Source organism: Hypanus sabinus, chromosome 31, assembly GCF_030144855.1.
Source record: "Hypanus sabinus isolate sHypSab1 chromosome 31, sHypSab1.hap1, whole genome shotgun sequence".
NCBI lineage: Eukaryota > Metazoa > Chordata > Chondrichthyes > Myliobatiformes > Dasyatidae > Hypanus > Hypanus sabinus.
Window position 1 is genome coordinate 32088336 of NC_082736.1, and position 20894 is coordinate 32109229.

Genomic DNA, 20894 nt, shown 5'->3' on the forward strand with positions numbered 1-20894 from the left:
CCTATCCAGACTTGGGCAGCCACTTGTCCTCCCTCAGTAAGCCTCGCCCTGCTCCGCTTCCCGGTTCGGCCCTGGCTAGGATCTCGGGTTCAAACATTGCCCCTCCCTTGATATCTGATGGCCCACTGTCTTGGCCACACGTCGGTACCTTCTGGCACTTCCTTTTGCCCCCACAGCGCCAGCCCTCGCTTTCTTAGACCGCTGTCGGTATGGATCTCAATCATCCAATTCAGCTCCCTTGACATCCCAAAGCCCAGCCTCAGGCCCGTCTGGAAAATTTCGGTCAACTTTACGTGGTGGTGGGGGGGGGGGGGGGGGGGGGTTCAGGGTTTCAGATTTTTTCCTTTAGCGTCTGGAGAAATTAGAGACTAGTGATGAAAGATGAGCTTTAAATGTCTCGTGTACACGTTTGTGTCAGGGACCAACACAGCCCGAATGCACTGGGGGCAGTCCGCCAGCGTCGAGCGTGCCCAGGAGTGAGTGACCCTACCCCGGAGCACCCAGAGGAAACCCACACGGTCACAGGAAGGACAGACAAGCTTCCTACAGACAGCAGGAGGAATCAGACCCTGATCGGTGATGCCGGTGCCGTAAAGTATTGCGCGGACTGCTACACTACTGCGCCGCCCCAAACAGCACATCTTCAGCTCAATCCCCTTGCTCTCTCCTCTCCTGCGACCATTCTCGTCCAAGAAGAGTGGAAATGATCTCTCTCGACCCACGCTGTGAACACTCTTCAGGCTCTTCGACCACAAGGCATCGGAGCAGAATTAGGCCATAGGGCCCCTTGAGTCTGCTCCACCATTTCATCATGGCTGACCCAATTTTCCTCTCAGCCCCAATCTCCCTGCATCCCTCCATGCCCTGACCAATCACGAATCTATCAAACTCTGCCTTAAATATACGTCAAGACTTGTCCTCCACAGCTGCCTGTGGCAAAGAATTCCACAGATTCACCGCTCTCCGGCTGAAGAAATTCCTCCTCATCTCCGTTCTAAAAGGACACCTCTCTATCCTGAGGCTGGTCTCCCCCACCGCAGGGAACATCCTCTCCACATCTACCCCACGAGGCCTTTCGACAATCGACGGGGATGACCTCATTCTGCTGAATTCCAGCGAGCACAGGCCCAGAACCATCAAACCCTCTTCAGAAGACAAGCTTTTCAATTCTGGAATCATTTTCGAGAAGCTCCTTTGAACTCTCTCCAGTCTCAGCGCGTCCTCTCTAAGAAAAGGGGTCTCACCAGGGCTTTAAAAAGCCTCAACGTTACATCCTTGATTGGAGGAGACTCAGAGCAATGTAGTTTAACCCTACAAACAGAAAGCCAGATTTCCTTGAAATGAAGAACCTACAGAGCAGATGTCAATTATAATTTCCCACCCTCTCCCAGAATAAGATCGTAGAAATCTTATTCGATCGTGGAACGCTGGCCTTTATAAATCTAAGCATTGAGAACAGAGGTTGGAATGTAATGTTAAAATTGTACAAGGCATTGGTGAGGCCAAATTTGGAATATTGTGTGCAGTTCTGGTCACCGAATTATAGGAAAGATATCAATAAATTAGAGAGAGCGTAGAGACAATTTACTAGGATGTTACCTGGGTTTCAGCACTTAAGTTACAGAGAAAGGTTGAACAAGTTAGGTCTCTATTCATTGGAGCGTAGAAGGTTGAGTGGGGGGGATTTGATCGAGGTATTTAAAATTTTGAGAGGGATAGAGTTGATGTGAATAGGCTGTTTCCATTGAGAGAAGGGGAGATTCAAATGAGAGGACATGATTTGACAGTTAGGGGGCAGAAGTTTAAGAGAAACACGAGGGGGTATTTCTTTACTCAGAGAGTGATAGCTGTATGGAATGAGCTTCCTGTAGAAGTAGTAGAGGCCAGTTCAGTTGTGTCATTTAAGGTAAAATTGGATAGGTATATGGACAGGAAAGGAGTGGAGGGTTATGGGCTGAGAGCGGGTCGGTGGGACTAGGTGAGATTAAGAGTTCGGCACGGACTAGGAGGGCCGAGATGGCCTGTTTTCATGCTGTGATTGTTATATGGAAATCTGCTGGAAATGCCGAGGGAATGCTGCCGCCTTGGTCAGCGTGTGCGCCTGCCACTTACACTAATATTCTGGCCAGCTCTGCCTGGCCCGGGGCAGACTGTGAAATGATTGGAGAGGTGGAAAGCTGGCTTTACATACCTGAAATTCCAGGGAATTTGTCCCAAATACGTCCCCGTACAGCGGTTTTCCAGTCTCGTCGACGGGCGGCTTCCCCCAGCCGCCAGCGTGGTACCCGAAGGAGCAGCTCTGCCAAGGGACAACACGTGTTATTGGACAAAGGCAGCCGCGGGTGAACCAACGCGGGACCTCGCTCACAGCAACGCGCAGTCACGCGCATCGGAAGATCCGCGCCCTCCTCCAGTAACGAAACCAGACCTATGCTCGCCTCAACGCAAGCAAAATGCAGACCCACGCCCGTTCAAATACCACCGACGTGGTAGAGCAATTGAAACGCACAGGGATGCAGGTAGCAAATTAGCCCTACACATCCCTCCCCACCATCAGTAATATTGTTGGAAGCCGCATATTTTTAATAATACTTTTTTAAAATAAGATTTTTACTTTTTAACAAATTCATGTACTTTTCACACTGACAGGCAGAAAGCGGAATAGCAGCTAAACTAACGGTGTGTCACCTTTCTCATTTTTCATTGGCTAAGCATTAGCAAATTACTCACGTGACATAATTGTTTTAATAATAGCCTACTAACCATCTAAGGAATTTCCTTATCTATAAAAGCGATGGATTTCTTAGGAGGAGCACCTTTGCATCTGCATCCCTTTTGCCTTCACATCCATTCATCGTTTCTCAGCTTTTTACGAGTTGTACTTTCAAACTGAACTCTTAGAATTAAGACTGCTTGTCGTTCTGGAATACTGCAAGAACCCCAAGGATCAGAAAGTAAACAGAGATCCAACAGCACCTACAGGGCAAACACCAGGAAATCTGCAGATGCTGGAAATTCAAGTAACACACACAAAATGCTGGTGGAACGCAGCAGGCCAGGCAGCATCTACGGGGCGAAGCACTGTCGACATTTAGGGCCGGGACCCTCCGTCAGGACTAACTGACTAAAAAAGAACTGAAAGGACTAACTGAAAACCCTTTCAGTGAGTCCTGACCAACGGTCTTGGCCCGAAATGTCGACATTGCTTCTCCCCATAGATGCTGCCTGGCCTGCTGCGTTCCACCAGCATTTTCTGTGAGTATCTACAGGAGGTGCTGCCTCCAGAAGGTAATACCCAAAGATCCCCACCATCCGGGACATGCCATCTTCTCACAGCTCCTATCGGGCAGGAGGTACAGGAGCCTTAAGTCCCACACCACCAGATTTAGGAATAGCTACTTCCCTTCAACCACTCGGTTCTTGAACCAACCCTAATCAGTTCCTCAGTATAGCAGCACTGCCTCCAATCTGCACTACAACACACACACACACAAAATGCTGGAGGAACTCAGCAGGCCAGGCAGCATCTGTGGGAAGGAGTAAACAGTATTTCGGGCCGAAACCCTCTGGCAGGATTTCCACACAGATGCTGCCTGGCCTGCTGAGTTCCTCCAGCATTTTGTGTGTTCAGCGGATTTCCAGCAGCTGCAGATTTTCTCTTGTTTGTGACTGCACGACGATAAAATGTTTTTGTTCTAATCGTGTTGTTTCCCATTTAAAAAAAATAATGAATGCAACGCACACAAAATGGTGGAGGGACTCAGCAAGTCAGGCAGCATCTGTGGAGGGGAATAGACAGCCAAATGTCCAATGTCGGACCAAAAAATCAATTGTTTTTCTCATTTCTATAGAGGCCATCTGACTTGAGTTTCTCCAGCATTTTGTGCGTTGCTCAATTCTTCCAGCACCTGCAGAACCTCATGGATATTATTAACTTTTCTTGTGAATGTTGTTTATCCGATGCTATATGCCTGTGTCACTGCTGTAGGATTTTCAGTGCACCTGTCCATACGTGGACCTGTGCATATGACAGTAAGCACCACTTAAGAATTTCAATTTGAATTCGAGCAGCCCCATTATCCATCTCCTCACTTGCCAACTCCTACCAGCCTGTACGTGTCCCAGAGGGGACAGTGATTACAGGCAGGCCCAGATAACAGGTCACCGTGTGCTCAGATCTACTCAATAATCCCACCTCTACCCAATGCAGACTCAAGTTCATCCCAGCTTAGGTCACCCATCCACCCTACAGTTCCACAAAGGAGGGATCTCCCAGTGGCCAGCGATTGCAATTCAACTTCCCATTCTGACACGTCGGTCCATGGCCTCCTCTACAATCACGACGAGGCCACACTCAGGTTGGAGGAGCAACACCTCACATTCCATCTGGTAGCTTCCAACCTGACGACACAAACATCAATTTCTTCCCCTTCCTTGCTTTTCCACTCATCCATTCTGGTTCCCACTCACCCCTTCTTTTCCCCTCACCTGCCCATCATCTCCCTCTGATCCCCACCCACCCCTGCTTCCCTTCCTCCCACGGTCCACTCTCCTATCAGATTCCTTCTTCTTCAGCCTTTTACCTCTTCCACCTATCACCTCCCAGCTTCTTATTTCATCCTGTCTCACCACCATCTTCCCCTCACCTGGGCTCTCCCATCACCTACCCTCTTGTCCTCCTACCGCTCCTCCCACCATTTTATTCAGGCTCCGCTCCTTCCCTCCTGATCCCGAAGGGCCCTTGGACCAAAACATTGTCTGCTCATTCCACTCCAGAGCAGGAACATCCAACCTGGAGTCCACAGACCCTTGCTTAATGGTGCTGGTCCATGGCGTAAAAAAAAGTTAGTTTGCAATTGACACCACCTGACCCAGAGTTCCTCCGGTGTTCTGTGTGTTGGAAGTCCAACACATCCCCACGAACCCAACATGTCACGTCCCGTGTAGTCTGCCCACCACCCCGGGGAGTCTTCATTTCCTTACACCCTGTGAGCACCTTGTGCACCCCCCCCCCCCCCCCACTCAAGCTTCCTGTGATCGACTTACCTCTGGGATTGGCGAGTTCAGGCCAGGGATTTTGAGGTTGGGGTAGGAGGGCGGCGGGCCGTAACGCTGCATGGCAATCAACCAGGGCGGAGGGACCTTGTGCGAGTTCTGGGGTGAAGTAAACCAGAGAGTTAGAACGATTCGTGGACAGTCAGCACCCTTTCTCCCCCCAGGCTGACAACAGCTAATACAAGAGGATTATGATTGGAGAAAAGTACAGGGAGAACTTCAAAGGTAAGTTTTTTTTAATATAAAGAGCAATGGATGTGTGGAACACCCTGCCAGGGGTGGTGGTAGAGGCAGATACACTAGGGGCATTTAAGAGACTCTCAGATAGGCATAAGGAAGGGTTAAGGTTGATCTTGGAGTAGGTTAAACATTGTGGGCTTATTACACCACACTTGGGAGTGCTGTGTTCCGCTTTGGATGCTCTAGAGAGGGTGCAGAGATTTACCAGGATGCTGCCTGGATTACAGAGCATGTCTGATGAGGATAGGCTGAGCGAGCTAGGGCTTTCCTCTTTGGAGTGAAGAACGAGAGGCGGCTTGATGGAAGGTTACAGACTGGCGGAATGGGAATGAAAGCACAGGGGCAAGATGGGACGGCGTGGGACAGGACACTGGAGAGCAGGGATGTGATTAATGGTGGTGGGTAGGGGCTTATTGCAATGTGGGAGGGAAGGGTTAGATTGATCTCGGAGCAGGTTAAAAGGTCAGCAAGCCGAAGGGCTTGTGCTGTACAGTTCTGTATTACGATTCAATGGCCGCTGCTTATTATTGTATCAGAATCAGGTTTAATATCACCGGCACGTATCGTGAAATATGTTGCCTTGCAGCAGCAGAAACGCATATGCAATACATAATAAAAGACTACAAATTACGATAAGTGCGTTTTTGTAAAGAGAGAGCAAAAAAGAGTAAAAGTAGGCAGGTAGTATATGTGGATTAATTGTCCATTCAGAAATCAGATGGCAGAGGGGAAGAAGCTGTTCCTGAATCATTGAGTGTGTCTTCAGGTTCCTGTACCTCCTTCCTGATGGTAACAATGAGAAGAGGGCATGTCCTGCGTGATGGGGGTCCGTAATGATGGACGCTGCCTTTCTGAGGCATCGCTCCTTGAAGATGTCCTGGATACCACAGAGGCTATTGTCCAGGATGGAGCTGACTGAATTTACAACTCTCTGCAGCCGACTTCAATCCTGAATCATTCTCCAAACCAGAGAACGATGCAATCGGTTCAACTATAGAAATCTGAGAGTGTCTTTGATGACGTACAAATCTCCTCAAACTCCTACTAATGAAATATAAACCTTCTTTGTAATTCCACCAATATGTTGGACCCAAGATAGACCTTCAGAGACGTGGACACCCAGGACTTGGGTCTTCAGCACAACAGAAGTCCCGTAAAGAGACTGGCTGCGTATAAAAGTGACAGAGACAGGAGAAGATGTTGTGGCAGACTGCCGGCTGTCACCGCGGGCAGTGTGCAGACGTCCAGCGATCCAGGCTCGGCTCCGGCCTTCGGGCACTGTGCGTCAAGTTTGCACGCTCTACCCGGGTTTCCTCCAGACGCTCCGGTTTCTTCCCCACATCCCGAAGCCGTGAGGTGCTGCTGGGCGAACTGCCCAAAGCACGTCGCCCATAAAAGGAGTTCGAGGAGATCCATTATGTCACCAAAGACTCATGGAAATTTCCAAAAATGTCCCGTGCACAGCACAGCATCTGGTATGGAGGGGCCACTGCACAGGGTCAGAAAAAGCCTCAATAATTGTAGACTCCAACCCACCCCACCCATCAAGGACGACTCAAAAGGTGGTGCCCCAAGAAAGCAGCGTCCATCATTAAGGACCCTCACCACATGGGAGACGCCCTCTTCATTACTGCTGTCAGGGAGGTACGGGAGCTTGAAAGCCCTATGTTTAATAGCTTAACATCATCTTCCCTTCCATCATCAGATTTCTAGACACTCACTACCTCATGGTATTTTGTAACTTTATTACATTTAAAGACACAGCACAGTAACAGGCGCAACGAGCTCACACTGGATGGACCCATGTGACCAATTAACCTGCTAACCCACACGGCGTTGGAACGTGGGAGGAAAAGCATGTGATCACGGGGAGAAGGCGCAAACTCCTCACAGACCAGGCTGCTCGCACTGTAATAGCCACCGCCACACGACCATAACTGGTAGTGATTTATACACCTTGCACTGTACTGCCACCACAAAAGCGACAAATTTCACACGTCGGTGGCAAAGCCGATTCTAGTCCAGCACCTGGACGGTGGACACACCTGGAGTCAACCCTCTGATCTCCCGGGTTCACACCACCGACACCCTGGAACGATGGAACAGCCCACTCCAAAAACCAGAGGGAAATTACGTACCGCTCCCACCGGCATTCCGAGGGCCAGGCGCAGTTCGTCCGACAGGTCTCCGGGCTTCTTCTCCTTGAGCCGGGTCTCGAACTCTTTCCCCTGTTGGGGCAAGCAGAGAAGACGCATTCAACACACCAGAGGTCGGCGTAGCGTTAATGGACAAACACCCTCAGCGGCTTAATACATCCAAGTAAAATGAGATCAACGCCAGAGACTCTTAAGGCAGACACATGGATGAAAGAAAAATGGAGGGCCACGGGGGAGGGGAGGGTTAGACAGATCTTCGAGGAGGGTAAAAGTTTAGCACAATGTCTGCACTGTGCTCTAGTGCTTTCTGTTCTACGTACGGGAGATGCAGACAAGTTCAGGGGAAGGACCGATATCAGGATGGATGCAGATGAAGGCAGGAATGTAAAGATGGGAGCGCTGGGAGGTCAGAGGAGGTGCAAAGCCAGGGATGGTGCCTACAACAGCCTTGCCTCCGATTCCGCCGGACCTCGCCTGCGCTACCCTCAATGGAGATCGACAGCCCCATCCCATGCAGGGCGGGGATGGCGCCCAGGCACGTTCACCGCCAGCACGCCGGGCGCCGCGGCCGACCCACCTCGTAGTACAGGTCCCCGTGGATGGTGAGCTTGGGTTTGGTCTGCCACTTGAAGAAGGCGTCGTGCAGCTTCTGGTAGTCGATGTCGATCTTGCCCATCTTCGGGCGCACCTTCTCCCTCATCTTGGTCTTCATGGTCTTCTGCTCCTCCTGTGGGCAGGCAACGAAACCCAGTCAGAAACAGAGGCTCTGCACCCCGCCAAAACACTGCGGATCGCAGCGAAAATCTCAGCACCCACCACGTACAAACTACATCCAATGGCTCCGGTCCCGCCCTGTTAAACGACGTGGGTTGTATTGGAAGATGATGTCAACCCAGTCATTGGGAGCATCAGTGAGGATTGAATCCACAAGATTCTCAGATATAACATATATAACAATTACAGCACGGAAACAGGCCATCTCGGTCCTTCTAGTCCGTGCCGAACAATTACTCTCACCTAGTCCCACCGACCTGCACTCAGCCCATAACCCTCCATTCCTTTCCTGTCCATATACCACCCAATTTATTTTTTTTTTAAATGACAAAATCGAACCTGCCTCTACCACTTCTACTGGAAGCTCGTTCCACACAGCCACCACTCTGAATAAAGAAGTTACCCCTCGTGTTACCCTTAAACTTTTGCCCCCAACTCTCAACTCATGTTGTCTTGTTGGAATCTTCCCTACTCTCAATGGAAAAAGCCTATCCACGTCAACTCTATCTATCCCCCTCGAAATTTTAAATACCTCTATCAAATCCCCCCTCAACCTTCTATGCTTCAAAGATTCAGGTTTATTTATTACGTGCCCACAAACAGCTACAGATGTGCTGTTGAAAGGATCAAGAGGTCACAGAGCAGCCAACCCCACACGCCCAGCCGCCCCGAAGCCTTTGATGACCCAGTGCAACTCAAAAAAACATCTCTGGCATCTCCCTGTCCACTGTCGGTAAAATCTACAGCAGGCACTGCCTCAAGAAGGCAATGTCCATTAAACATTCCCCCACCCCCCCACACCCAGTCCGTGCCACCATCTCACAACTCCCTTCAGGAGTCCCACACCACCAGGTTCAGGAACAGCTATGTCCCCTTCAATCATTCGGTTCTTGAACCAACCTAAGCAGTACCCTAGTACAGAAACACGATGATCGCTTTGCACTAAAATTGACTTATTTTTGTTCCTATCATGTCCTTCCTTGTGTAATTTATGTTCTTCTTGCGAATGTTGTGGAACTGACATTGCAAGTAAACTTTTAATTGCCCCTGTGAGCACACTGACTTGTGGAAATCTTCAGACCTGAGAGGGAAGGGACAAGCAAACAGCAAGTGTGCTGGGTGGTGAAAAAAAAACATGTTTGCATGCTGGCCTTCATCAGAGAACAGGCTGCGCGGGTTGTACAAGTTGTTGGGGAGGCGGGGCTGCACTTGGAACACTACTTACAGCTTTGGGCACCCTATCATACAAAGATAGTTAAACTGGAAAGAGAACACAGAAGATTTACACAACAGCATCTCTATTTCCTTAGGAGTCTGCAGAGAATCGCCCGACGTCTAAACTTCTGTAGATGTTTTATGGAGAGTGTATTGACTGGCTGCATCACAGCCTGAAATGGAAACACCAATGCCTTTGAATGGAAAATCCTACAAAGAGGTAGTGGATTTGGCCTAGTACAACACGGGTAAAACCCTCCCAATCATTGAACGCTCTTGTAGAAAGCGACATCCATCATCAGAGATCCCCACCACCCAGGCCGTGTTCTCTTCTCACTGCTGCCATCAGGTAGAAGGTATAGGAGCCTCAGGACTCGCACCACCAGGTTCAGGAACAGTTACTACCCCTCAGCCATCAGGGAGGAGGTACAGGAGCCTCGGGACTCCCACCACTGGGTTCAGGAACAGTTACTACCCTCAACCATCAGGAAGGAGGTACAGGAGCCTCAGGACTCCCACCACCAGGTTCAGGAACAGTTACTACCCCTCAGCCATCAGGAAGGAGGTACAGGAGCCTCAGGACTCCCACCACCAGGTTCAGGAACAGTTACTACCCCTCAGCCATCAGGAAGGAGGTACAGGAGCCTCGGGACTCCCACCACTGGGTTCAGGAACAGTTACTACCCCTCAACCATCAGGAAGGAGGTACAGGAGCCTCAGGAATCCCACCACCGGGTTCAGGAACAGTTACTACCCCTCAACTATCAGGCTCCTGAACAAAAGGGGATAACCACACTCACTTGCCCGTCCATTGAGATGTTCCCACAACGAATGATCTCACTTTAAGGACTCTTTATCTCATGCTCTTGTTACTCATTGCTATTTATTTATATTTGCATTTGCACAGTTTGTTTGTCTTCTGCACTGGTCCTGTTTACAGTTACTGTTCTACAGACTTGCTGAGTACGCCCCCAGGAAAATGAGTCTCAGGGTTGTACGCGGTGAAATACCTGGAACTGTTTTTTTCCAGAGATGCGGACAGACACTTTACCTTCTCCTGCAAAGCTTCCCTCATCTCCTGGATGCCAGTGCGTCGGATGAACTCGGGCAGCTCGAACGGGGGCTTCTCGATGCCACGCTTGCCCTGCAGGTACTTCCGCTTGAAGCACCAGTGCCGGGGCACGGGCACCGAGTTGCGCGTCGCCTTCAGGTGGACGAGCAGCTTCGGGTCGTGCGCCGTTACGTCGTGCATCTCCACCACGTCGGGCCTGGCCACCAGCTGCGGGGGGCAAAGGGCAGGGTTAAGGGTCAGATTAAACATCCGGAAAGGTTAGCCTTTACTTGTCGCACGTGCAGCGCGACAACGACCAACACGGTCCGAGAACGCGTGGGGGAAAAACACACAAGTGTTGCCACGCTTCCAGCTCCAACATAGCACGTCCACAACTCATTAAACCTAACCTGTACGCCTTTGGGATACGGGAGGAAACCAGAGCACCCGGAGGAAGCCGACGTGGTCACGGGGAGAACGTATAAACTCCTTTATCAGCTACAGGTCGCTTAGCGTCGTCAATGATCCCTCCCATTCAACAATCTTAACAATTTCTTTGACCACCACCTGCCCCCGCCCACACCATTAGCTGAGTCGCTGGTGAGGAAGGCAAATATGCGTTAGCATTCATTTCGAGAGGACTAGAATATAAAAGAACTGATGCAATGTTGAGACTTTAATAAAGCACTGTTAAATCCTCACTTGGAATATCGTGAGCAGTTTTGGGCGCCTTGTCATAGAAAGGATGTGCTGAAAGTGGAGAGGGTTCAAAGGAGGCTCACAATGACTTGTCATACGAAGAGTGTTTGACGGCTCTGGGCTTGTATTCACTAGAATTCAGAAGAATGAGTGGGCATCTCATTGAAACCTATCGAATGGTGAAAGGTGTTGATCGAGTGGACATGGAGAGGATGTTTCCTATAGTGGAAGAGTCCAGGACCAGAGGACGCAGATAGAGTGGATGTGGAGAGGATGTTTCCTATAGTGGGGGAGTCTAGGACCAGAGGACACAGATAGAGTGGATGGGAAGAGGATGTTTCCTATAGTGGGGGAGTCCAGGACCAGAGGACACAGATAGAGTGGATGTGGAGAGGATGTTTCCTATAGTGGGGGAGTCTAGGACCAGAGGACACAGATAGAGTGGATGTGGAGAGGATGTTTCCTATAGTGGGGGAGTCTAGGACCAGAGGACACAGATAGAGTGGATGTGGAGAGGATGTTTCCTATAGTGGGGGAGTCTAGGACCAGAGGACACAGATAAGAGTGGACGTGGAGAGGATGTTTCCGATAGTGGGGGAGTCTAGGACACAGCCTCAGAATAGAGGTTCAATTCCTGCTGCCATCTGTGAAGCGCTGTATCTCAGTAAGTCATCCGCAAGTCAGTAAATAAAATAATGCTGGAGGGACCCAGCAGGTCAGGCAGCATCTATGGAGGAGAATGAACAGTCAGCTTTTCGGGCCCAGGCCCTTCAATCAGGACTGCGTTTCCAGCATCTGCATTGCGTTCAATTTCCTGCAGAAACTGTATGCAATGCAGAATCTTGCAATAAATTCCAATTTCATTCAGGGCTTCAAGTTGAATTTTAAGGAATCAGAATCAGGTTTATTATCACCGGCATGTGATGTGAAATTTGTTAACTTAGCAGCAGTAGTTCAATGCAAAACACAATCTAGCAGAGAGAGAAAAAAAACTAATAAATAAAACATACCAATAAACAAGTAAATCAATTACGTACATTGAACAGATTATTTAAAATATGCAAAAACAGAAATACTGCTTATTAAAAAAGTGAGGTAGTGTCCAAAGCTTCGAAGTCCATTTAAGATGGCAGAGGGGAAGGAGCTGTCCCTGAAGGAAAGGGTACTTGGTCCTCGTGTTGGGTTTTGTGGGGACAGGAAGGGTCCAGGCCCCGTTCAGGTTTCCCCAGATGGTCCCCCACACCCCAACTCACACCAAATGCCGGCAGAACTCAGCAGGACGGGCAGGATTTATGGAGGGGAACAAAAAGTCGGTGTGTTCCCTGGTCGGAACTGGAAAGGAAGGTGGAAGAAGCCCAAATAAGGTGGTGGGAGGAGAGGAAGGAGTTGAAGCTGGAAGGTGATAGGTGAGACCAGGTGAGGGGGAAGGTGGAATCTGAGAGGAGAGGGCAGTTGCTTCTCTCTCTTCCTTTCCTTTCCAGTCCCGACGAAGGGCCTTGGCCCGAAACTTCAGCTCTTTATTCCTCTCCACAGATGCTGTCCGACCTGCCGAATTTCTGCAGCATTTTGTGCGTGTTGCTCTGGGCTCCCCGCAGCTGAAGGATCTCGTGTTTACGACCTGCCGGTCACTGCGTTATGTTCAGCCTCTCGAGCTCGTTATGTAACAGATATATGGCCCACTGAATGAACCAGGCCTGCTTATATCATCAAATTGGCCCAAAGACAAATGATGCAGGTTCATTTGCTGAGGGAAGATTTTACTCTCCCCAGCACTCTGATTGTTTTAGACCACAAAACGTGGAAAGAATTAGGCTACTCAGCCACTGAGCCTGCTCCACCGTCCAGTAATTTACTTAGACAAACCACGCGAACAGGCCCATCTATCCATGCCACAGAACCCCAGCCTAACCACAGGACGATTTATAATGCACGATTAACCTATTAAGCAGGAAGTCTTTGGACTGTGGGAGGAAACCAGAGCACCTGGAGGAAACTCAAGCAGTCACGGAGAGTGTCTTGTGCACAAACTCCTTAGAGGCGAGGTCAGGATTGAACTCTGAACTCTGATGCTCCCTCACTGTAGCAGCGTTGTGGGGCCGTTCAAATGCGTCGTGTTGACGTTGGGTAATGGCGTCAGTTAGCCTTGGGGCAGGCCGGGACAGAGAGAGACAGACAGCAATCCCATCCAGTGGAGTAGAATTAGGCCATTCAGCCCATCGAGCCTGCCCGGCCATCGATCATGGCTGACGGCCCAAAGCCGGCGGCGGTTCAGATGTGTAGCGCTGACGCCGGGCAGCAGGGTCGCCCGGCCTGGGGGCAGAGCGACGAGAGAGGAGAGCGCGCGAGTGAGAAGTGGCAAATCAGAGAGATCCAACCCACCCACTCAACAGGAATCCAGGCCCCCTCTCGCACGCACTCCACGTACCTGCTTTAGCTCAGCCACGCTCAGACGGTTCAGCCGTCGCAGCTTCTTCTTCGACAGCTTGGGGAGCTCCTCCTTCTTCAACTGACGGATGGAAGGGTCAGAGTTAGCTCATTGTGCCCGCTCCAACGCGCCGCGCAGCGCCAGCCTGCCGGAGGACTGAGACGTGGAACCTACGGCTACAGACAGCCATGCAGCTCAAGTCTAGCCGACTACTGAGATGGCCGAGACGTGAATTCCTCACACACTTACCACATCGTCGTCGCTGTCCCCCTCTTCGTCCTCGTCACTGCTCCCTTTCTGCTCCATCTCGAAGCCCTTCCTCTTCATCACCACTGTCGACTCCTGCTTATCAGCTCGGTCCGGTTCCTTGTCCTTGTCTTTCTTCACGTCGTCGGTCAGCTGGAAGGGGGGAAAACAAGGCATTACACAGCAGTTGCACACGCTGCTGGCAGAGGCACGGGCTTAGCTTTGGTCTCCCGTTTATAGGAAAGATATGGCTTTGGATTAGGGTGCAGAATTATTTTTTCCTTCCAGATTTCCTAGTTCTTTTTAAATATATAATAACCCTTGTGAATGCGAATTCTACTAATTGCATGACAGCTTCACTTTCTAGAAGATTCTAAGTTTTTCTGCAGGTTAATCGGAACGTGCTTTACCTCGAACCTCAATACCAGACCCTCCAAGAGGGCCACAGCCTTGCGATAGGGTTTGGAGGCTCGCGTGCCTCAATGACCCGGGGAGCTACGTTGGCTCGGGTCAGGGCTTTGTGCTTTGGCGCTTGGTAGGGTCACCCATGCCAATCAGGTCAAAGGGTAGAGGTCAGACTAAGAGTGGCCCACTGGCCCTCCAGGTTCGGGGGTCCAGCTCAGGGCCGACAACCCTGACTGGTCAAACAAATCTGTTACGGAAACAGACAATGAAGAATCCTTCTTCATCTGAGCATAATAGTATTTTAAGAGTCTCCACCCGAAACTTGCCTGACTGACAGTAGTAAAACAGAGGGGAAGCTGCTAACATGATGAAGGAAGCCCTGAACGCCATCAAAGATGGAGGACCATCAACGCCAGCGGTGTAACGGGGAGCAGGTACGAAACGACCACGACCTCTCTTTCCTTGCCTTGCTTTATCCGTTTTTTGTCCTTTATTCTTGTAGCACTTAATAAAAGAGCCGTAACTACCAAATACTCTTTTGCCCTATTCGTGACGCCTGAATAATCTCTAGAACAGGCATGGGCAAAATAAGGCCCGCGGGCCATATGCGGCCCGTTAAGCTTTTTAATCCGGCCCGCAGAACTTGATGAAATTATATTAATAAACCTTGTTAACGTTTTTTCCCCGCAATTCTGGCATTTTCCCAATAGATGACGCACTCTATATACATTGACCTTTGTTGAGGTGCAGCGTATTACTCCACATTTGCACTTTACTTTGTGACCTTGTGGCGACCCATTTCCTGGCACATCCGAACCAGCTCACAATTAGCCAGCGTTCCGGCTAAGGGAGATAGCCTGCGGGGATTTGCGAGCACCGAGCTCCGCATACCGGCGCGCACTCACTGTTCTGTCATTGTGCGGGTCGTTGTTGAGTTTTGGCACAGGGGACAATTGAATAAGAAGGAGCAGGACAAGTAGACCTGCATCCCCTACCGTTTTTGAAATAAAGACAGTCAGGAGGAGAGTGATGATGATAATATCTTGAAGGATAACAGAATTTTCAGTGCTTTAAAATAATAACTGTTACTATTAAAAAAAGCTGTATTTTATTCATTTAATTTTCAGTGTTTTAAAAGTCATTTCAATAAATAGCTAAATACCATGGGACTTCAAATACAGATATTTTGTTGTAATGCATTTGTTCATTTTCAATTGAAATTAAAGCACATGTTTTCTACATATCCCATGATATTTTATTTTCTCTTATGAGGTGTATTACCAAAACACTCCGTCCATCTGCTCCTGGTCTGGCCCCCGTCAAATTTTAGAACCTTTCGTGGCCCTCAAGTCAAAAAGTTTGCCCACCCCTGCTCTAGACCATTATCACTGGATCCAGCCGTGATTAAACAGGAAAGAGGGGAGAAGATGATTTACGAGATGTTGCCAGGACTAGAAGCCATGAGTTAAAGCGAGAGGCTGGCTAGACAGGATATGGACTGTAAAAGCACGAGGCGTGATCTTATCGAAAAAGTCGTTTCCCTGCGGTAGGAGAGTCCAGAACAGCGAGCATAGGGCAATGGTGAGAAGGGAAAGATTGAAGATCTTTGCAACTCAAGATCTCAGTGTTAGTAATTCTTGCACAATCGACACATCGGCTGCTTGTCGGTCATTATGTACAGTCAAGTCACTTTTATTGTCATTTCGACCATAACTGCTGGTACAGTACACAGTAAAAATGAGACAACGTTTTTCCAGGACCATGGTGTTACATGACACAGTACAAAAACTAGACTGAACTACGTAAAAAACACAGAGGAAAAAAATTTACACTAGACTACAGACCTACCCTGCACAAAACAGTGCAGACATTACAATAAATAATAAACAGGACAATAGGGCAGTAAGGTGTCAGTCCAGGCTCTGGGTATTGAGGAGTCTGATCGCTTGGGGGAAGAAACTGTTACATAGTCTGGTCGTGAGAGCCCGAATGCTTCGGAGCCTTTTCCCAGACGGCAGGAGGGAGAAGAGTTTGTATGGGGGTGCGTGGGGTCCTTCGTAATGCTGTTTGCTTTGCAGATGCAGCGTGTGGTGTAAATGTCCGTGATGGCGGGAAGAGAGACCCCGATGACCTTCTCAGTGCTATATGCTCAGGAATGCATACATCTACATTTGCACAGTACTGTATATTATGTCTTTCCAGATACCAAATAACACTTCACATTACTGAGCTAACGCAAAGCCAAACACTCTTATTTCTGTTTCGCAACCACCTTCCTATTTTAACCAAACGCAAAAGTTTTAGTCATCCAAGTTACATAGATGTGCCCAAGACTTCTGCTCAGTACTGCATAGTCATAAAGTACAGCACAGAAACAGGCCCTTCAGCCCATCTAGTCTGTGCCAAGCAATGAAACTGTTTACTCCAATATAGTATTCTTACAGATACTCCAATAAAGTATCTGTAAGAAAATGAATCTCAAGCTAATATATAATGTATTCGTATTTTGAGCATAAATTTACTTTGAAATTTGAACTTGAACTTTGAAGTGGACAGTAACAAAAAAGGTGAAACTTTCCTCATTATTTCGGAAAGGATGGGACGTTTTCATTCCACCTGGGAGAGACAACGTGCACCGACTTTAACATTGCAACCAGACATCACCTGTGCAGCATCACCAAAGGATCGGTCCGTGCTTTTCCCGGTGAGGGTAATGGGCCGGAACGTGGACTCCTTATTCTTTCTCCACAGGTGCTGCCTGACCCGCCGAGTTCTTCCAGTGAATGCTGTGCATTTCATTCTTAAGCCTCTAGTGCAGGGGTCCCATACCTGGGGTCCACTGACCCCTTGGTTAATGGTAGGAGTCCGTGGCATAAATAAAAGGATGGGATCCTGCTCCAGCAGGATCTGAACTGACCCGTGAAAGTACTGCTGACTGAGTGACCTTGGACTCAAGAACATTTCACACACTGTAATGTTTCATGCTAGCGTGATGGCTTCTCTGTAGCAGCAGTGGGTGGGTTAAGACTAGAGATAACCAGGGCTTTGGAATGTGCGCCGGCCAACGAGGGACAGTGTTTTCTTTCTTGTGTGCCCGAGCGAAGGTTTCGCGGGCTTTTGTTTAACGGAAGGTGGAGAGAGAAGATGTCAGAAGAGGGAAGTCGTAGTCTGCAGGACGGAGTGGATGTGGAATGGGGTCGGGAATCGACACCCGGGGGGCGGGGGGAATCAATGGAGAACTAACAGATGGAAACAATGAGCTCCAACCTTGCACACTGGACCGTTTCATGAGAACGGTCCCTTTTGCTTTTTTTGTTTCTATAAAAATTAAGAATTATAAAGCTCAATCATTTAATTGCATGTTGTGTCCTGTTTGTTATTTCCGGATACTGATTTGCAACAGGGGAACACATCATGCCACATCCACTCAAACAAGGTTTCTCAAGTTTGGCCGGCCCAGAGGCCATCTTCCTCTTGATTAAGCCGCCAGCCAAACCCAAGGGTTACAAATACATACATCGGTGCAGTTACAGATTTCTGCAGATGGACCGCGGAGAGCATTCTAACTGGCCGCATCACCCGTCCGGTACGGAGGGGGCCAAGGCACAGGATCGGGAAAAGCTGCTGAAAGCTGCACTGGCCTCCCCGGCGTCGAGAACACCTTCAAGAGGCGCTGCCTCAAAAAAATAAAAGTGGCATCCATCACTAAGGACTCCCAACACCCAGAACACTGGGGCCTGAAGTGTTTTAGGGATGTCTCCTTCCCCTCCGCCATCAGTTTTCTAAATGGACAATGAACCCATAAACACTATCTCACCAAATCTTTATGTGCTTGCTGTCTTGTGTGTGCTGTGTGTGACTGTTGGTATTGTGTTTTGTATCTTGGCTCTGGAGGAACGCTGTCTTGTTTCGCCGTATTAATGGGTATTCAATATATGCTATGATGATATATGGTTGAATGACAACTACACTTGAACTGAGTTGATCGTTAGGAGGAGGATTACTGGACTGAACGATAATACAAACACTCAGGCAACGACAATTTCTGAAGAGAAAATCCAGCTCTCTCACCCGCTGACATTTACAGCATTTCCATCGGTGAATGGCCCGCTATCAATTCCTGGGGAATTACCACCGATCAGACACTCAGCTGGAATAACCATATAAGGATTGGCTTTATTTGTCACATACACATCGAAGCTTTGTGAAATGTGTCGTTTGTGTGACCGGCCACTGACCGGAGGGTGAGCCGGGGACAGCCCACAGTCGCTGTGCTTCCGGCATGAACTCAGAGTGGTGGTTGCCTGGAATGTGCTGTTCAGTATGGAGGCAGAGGCAAATACATTAGAGGCTTTTAAGAGGCTTTGGATAGGCACATGAGGAATATGGAGGGACATGGTGTAGGAAGAAGGGATTAGTATTTGGGTGATTTTTTATTTGCCTTTTAGCTGGTTCGACACGACACTGCCGACTCTTAACACCAGCACATCCTTTCTTAGACAAGGAGCCCAAAGCTGCTCATTCTTGCTATTGAGGGAGTGCAGCGTAGGTTCACGAGGTTGATTCCCAGGATGGCGGGACTGTCATATGTTGAAAGATTGGAGCGACTGGGCTCGTATACACTGGAATTTAGAAGGATGAGAGGGGATCTGATTGAAACATATAAAATTATTAAGGGATTGGCCACCCTAGAGGCAGGAAACATGTTCCCGATGTTGGGGGAGTCCAGAGCCAGAGGCCACAGTTTAAGAAGAAGGGGTAGGCCATTTAGAATGGAGTTGAGGAAAAACTTTTACACCCAGAGAGTTGTGGATCTGTGGAATGCTTTGCCTCAGAAGGTAGTGGAGGCCAATTCTCTGGATGCTTTCAAGAGAGAGTTAGATAGAACTCTTAAAGATAGCGGAGTCAAGGGATATGGAGAGAGGGCAGGAACGGGGTACTGATTGTGGATGATCAGCAATGATCACATTGAATGGCGGTGCTGGCTCGAGGGGCTGAATGGCCTACTCCTATTGTCAATACTCCAAACGTCCAATGCTCACAAGCCCTCGGTATTACTACATCCTTGCTTTGTCTATTCCAGTTCAGTCGAAACGAAGGCTCCGGCTGCCCAAAGAAAACACATGCCGAGCCTTCAGTGATGGAAGCAGGAAATTGTGAGAAGTCTGAACTGTGACGCTGCAGCCCTCCCCGCACTCAGAGCTCCCTGCTGGAGAACGAGACTGCTGACATTGCCCCACAGCTTAACCGGAAAGAGAAAGATACACAAAGTAATTGCAGGCTAATTAACTGAAGTTCAGTGATGAGAAAATTACTGGAATCTGCGCTAAGGGGCAGTGTAAACCTTCACTCAAAAAGGGGAAGATCAATCAAGGACAGCAGGCTTGAGTTTGTAAGGTTAAGGGGCGGCACGAGTAGAGCAGTTAGCAAAACACTTTAAAGCGTCTGTGACCCGAGTTCAATTCTCACCACTGTCTGGACGTTCAAAGTATATTTATTAACAAAATATGTATACGTTAGACAACCCTGAGATTCGGCTCCTTACAGGCAACCACGAAACAAAGAAACCCAAAAAGACTCCATTAAAAATAAAAGACCAAACACCCAAAGTGCAGAGAGAAAAAATAAACAAATCGGACAAACAATGAAAGCAAGCAAACGGCATTCAGAACGAAAGAATGGGCATGAAGCCCAGAACAGCCAGCGCAGGCCTCAGCCTCAGTTCAGCGCAGAGCCAAGTAAATGTTGTGGTGTCCTCAGACACGGAGCAGGCCGCAGCCTCGTTGCAGGGCCGAGGAAATCATCGTGGAGCGGAGCCGGCCTGCCCCTTGCTGCTCGTCTCGACACCCTAACCCTTTTCAATCCACCTGGCCAGGCGTTTAAATCGCCCAGACAGTCTCCTCGAGGCTACGTGGGTTTCCTCCGGGTGCTCCGGTTTCCTTCCAAAGGCGGATGGGTTAAGGTTCGGAAGCTGAAGTTGAAGGCCATGCTGGCAGCCTAAGCGTGGTGCCACCTGCGGGCAGCACCCAGCACAGCGTCAGATTACATTGATCATTGACGCAAAGGACCATTTCACTGTGCGTCTTGGTGTACACGTGACAAATAAAGATAAGCTCCTTTTATCATGTTTGGATATGTTGATCACAGGCGGCCCCCGCTTTTCGAACGTTCGATTGACGACAACTCGCTGTTACGAAAGACTTGCGTCAGTACCTGTTTTCGCTAACCCAAGAGGATTTTCGCTTTTACGAAAAAAAAAGATGCTGGCTTTATACGTGTGTTTACCCTGAGAAAGACTACCATGACCGTGAAGCCGTGTGGGCAGTTGTTTGCGCATACGTGTACTTGCGTACACGCTGATTTTTTTCCTCCAAATCGATTTTGGTTCGCTGCCTTCCCGAGTCTGATAAGTGAAACTACACCGTACCTACAATATTTCTACTCTATATAGAGAGTAAATTTATAATATTATTCTTGCTTTTACTATATGTTAGTGTTATTTTAGGTTTTATGGGTTATTTGCTTTGATTTGGTAGGTTATTTTTTTTGGGTCCGGGAACGCTCAAAAATTTTTGCCACATAATGGTAATTGCTTCTTCGCTTTACGACATTTCGGATCACAAACAGT

At 48.9% G+C, this 20894-nt stretch overlaps 1 protein-coding gene across 1 annotated transcript in view; it reads right to left on the minus strand.

Annotated features, from left to right (window-relative positions):
• sf3b2 (splicing factor 3b, subunit 2) overlaps positions 1-20894 on the minus strand; it is an 80374-nt gene that overhangs the window by 21429 nt on the left and 38051 nt on the right. The window contains exons 10-16 of the mRNA XM_059955337.1: positions 13865-14014; positions 13616-13696; positions 10492-10719; positions 8029-8178; positions 7434-7523; positions 5047-5154; positions 2192-2299 (exon numbers count right to left, since the gene is read on the minus strand). Of these exons, the coding sequence (XP_059811320.1) occupies positions 2192-2299; positions 5047-5154; positions 7434-7523; positions 8029-8178; positions 10492-10719; positions 13616-13696; positions 13865-14014 (915 nt within the window). The remainder of the gene's footprint in view (positions 1-2191; positions 2300-5046; positions 5155-7433; positions 7524-8028; positions 8179-10491; positions 10720-13615; positions 13697-13864; positions 14015-20894) is intronic.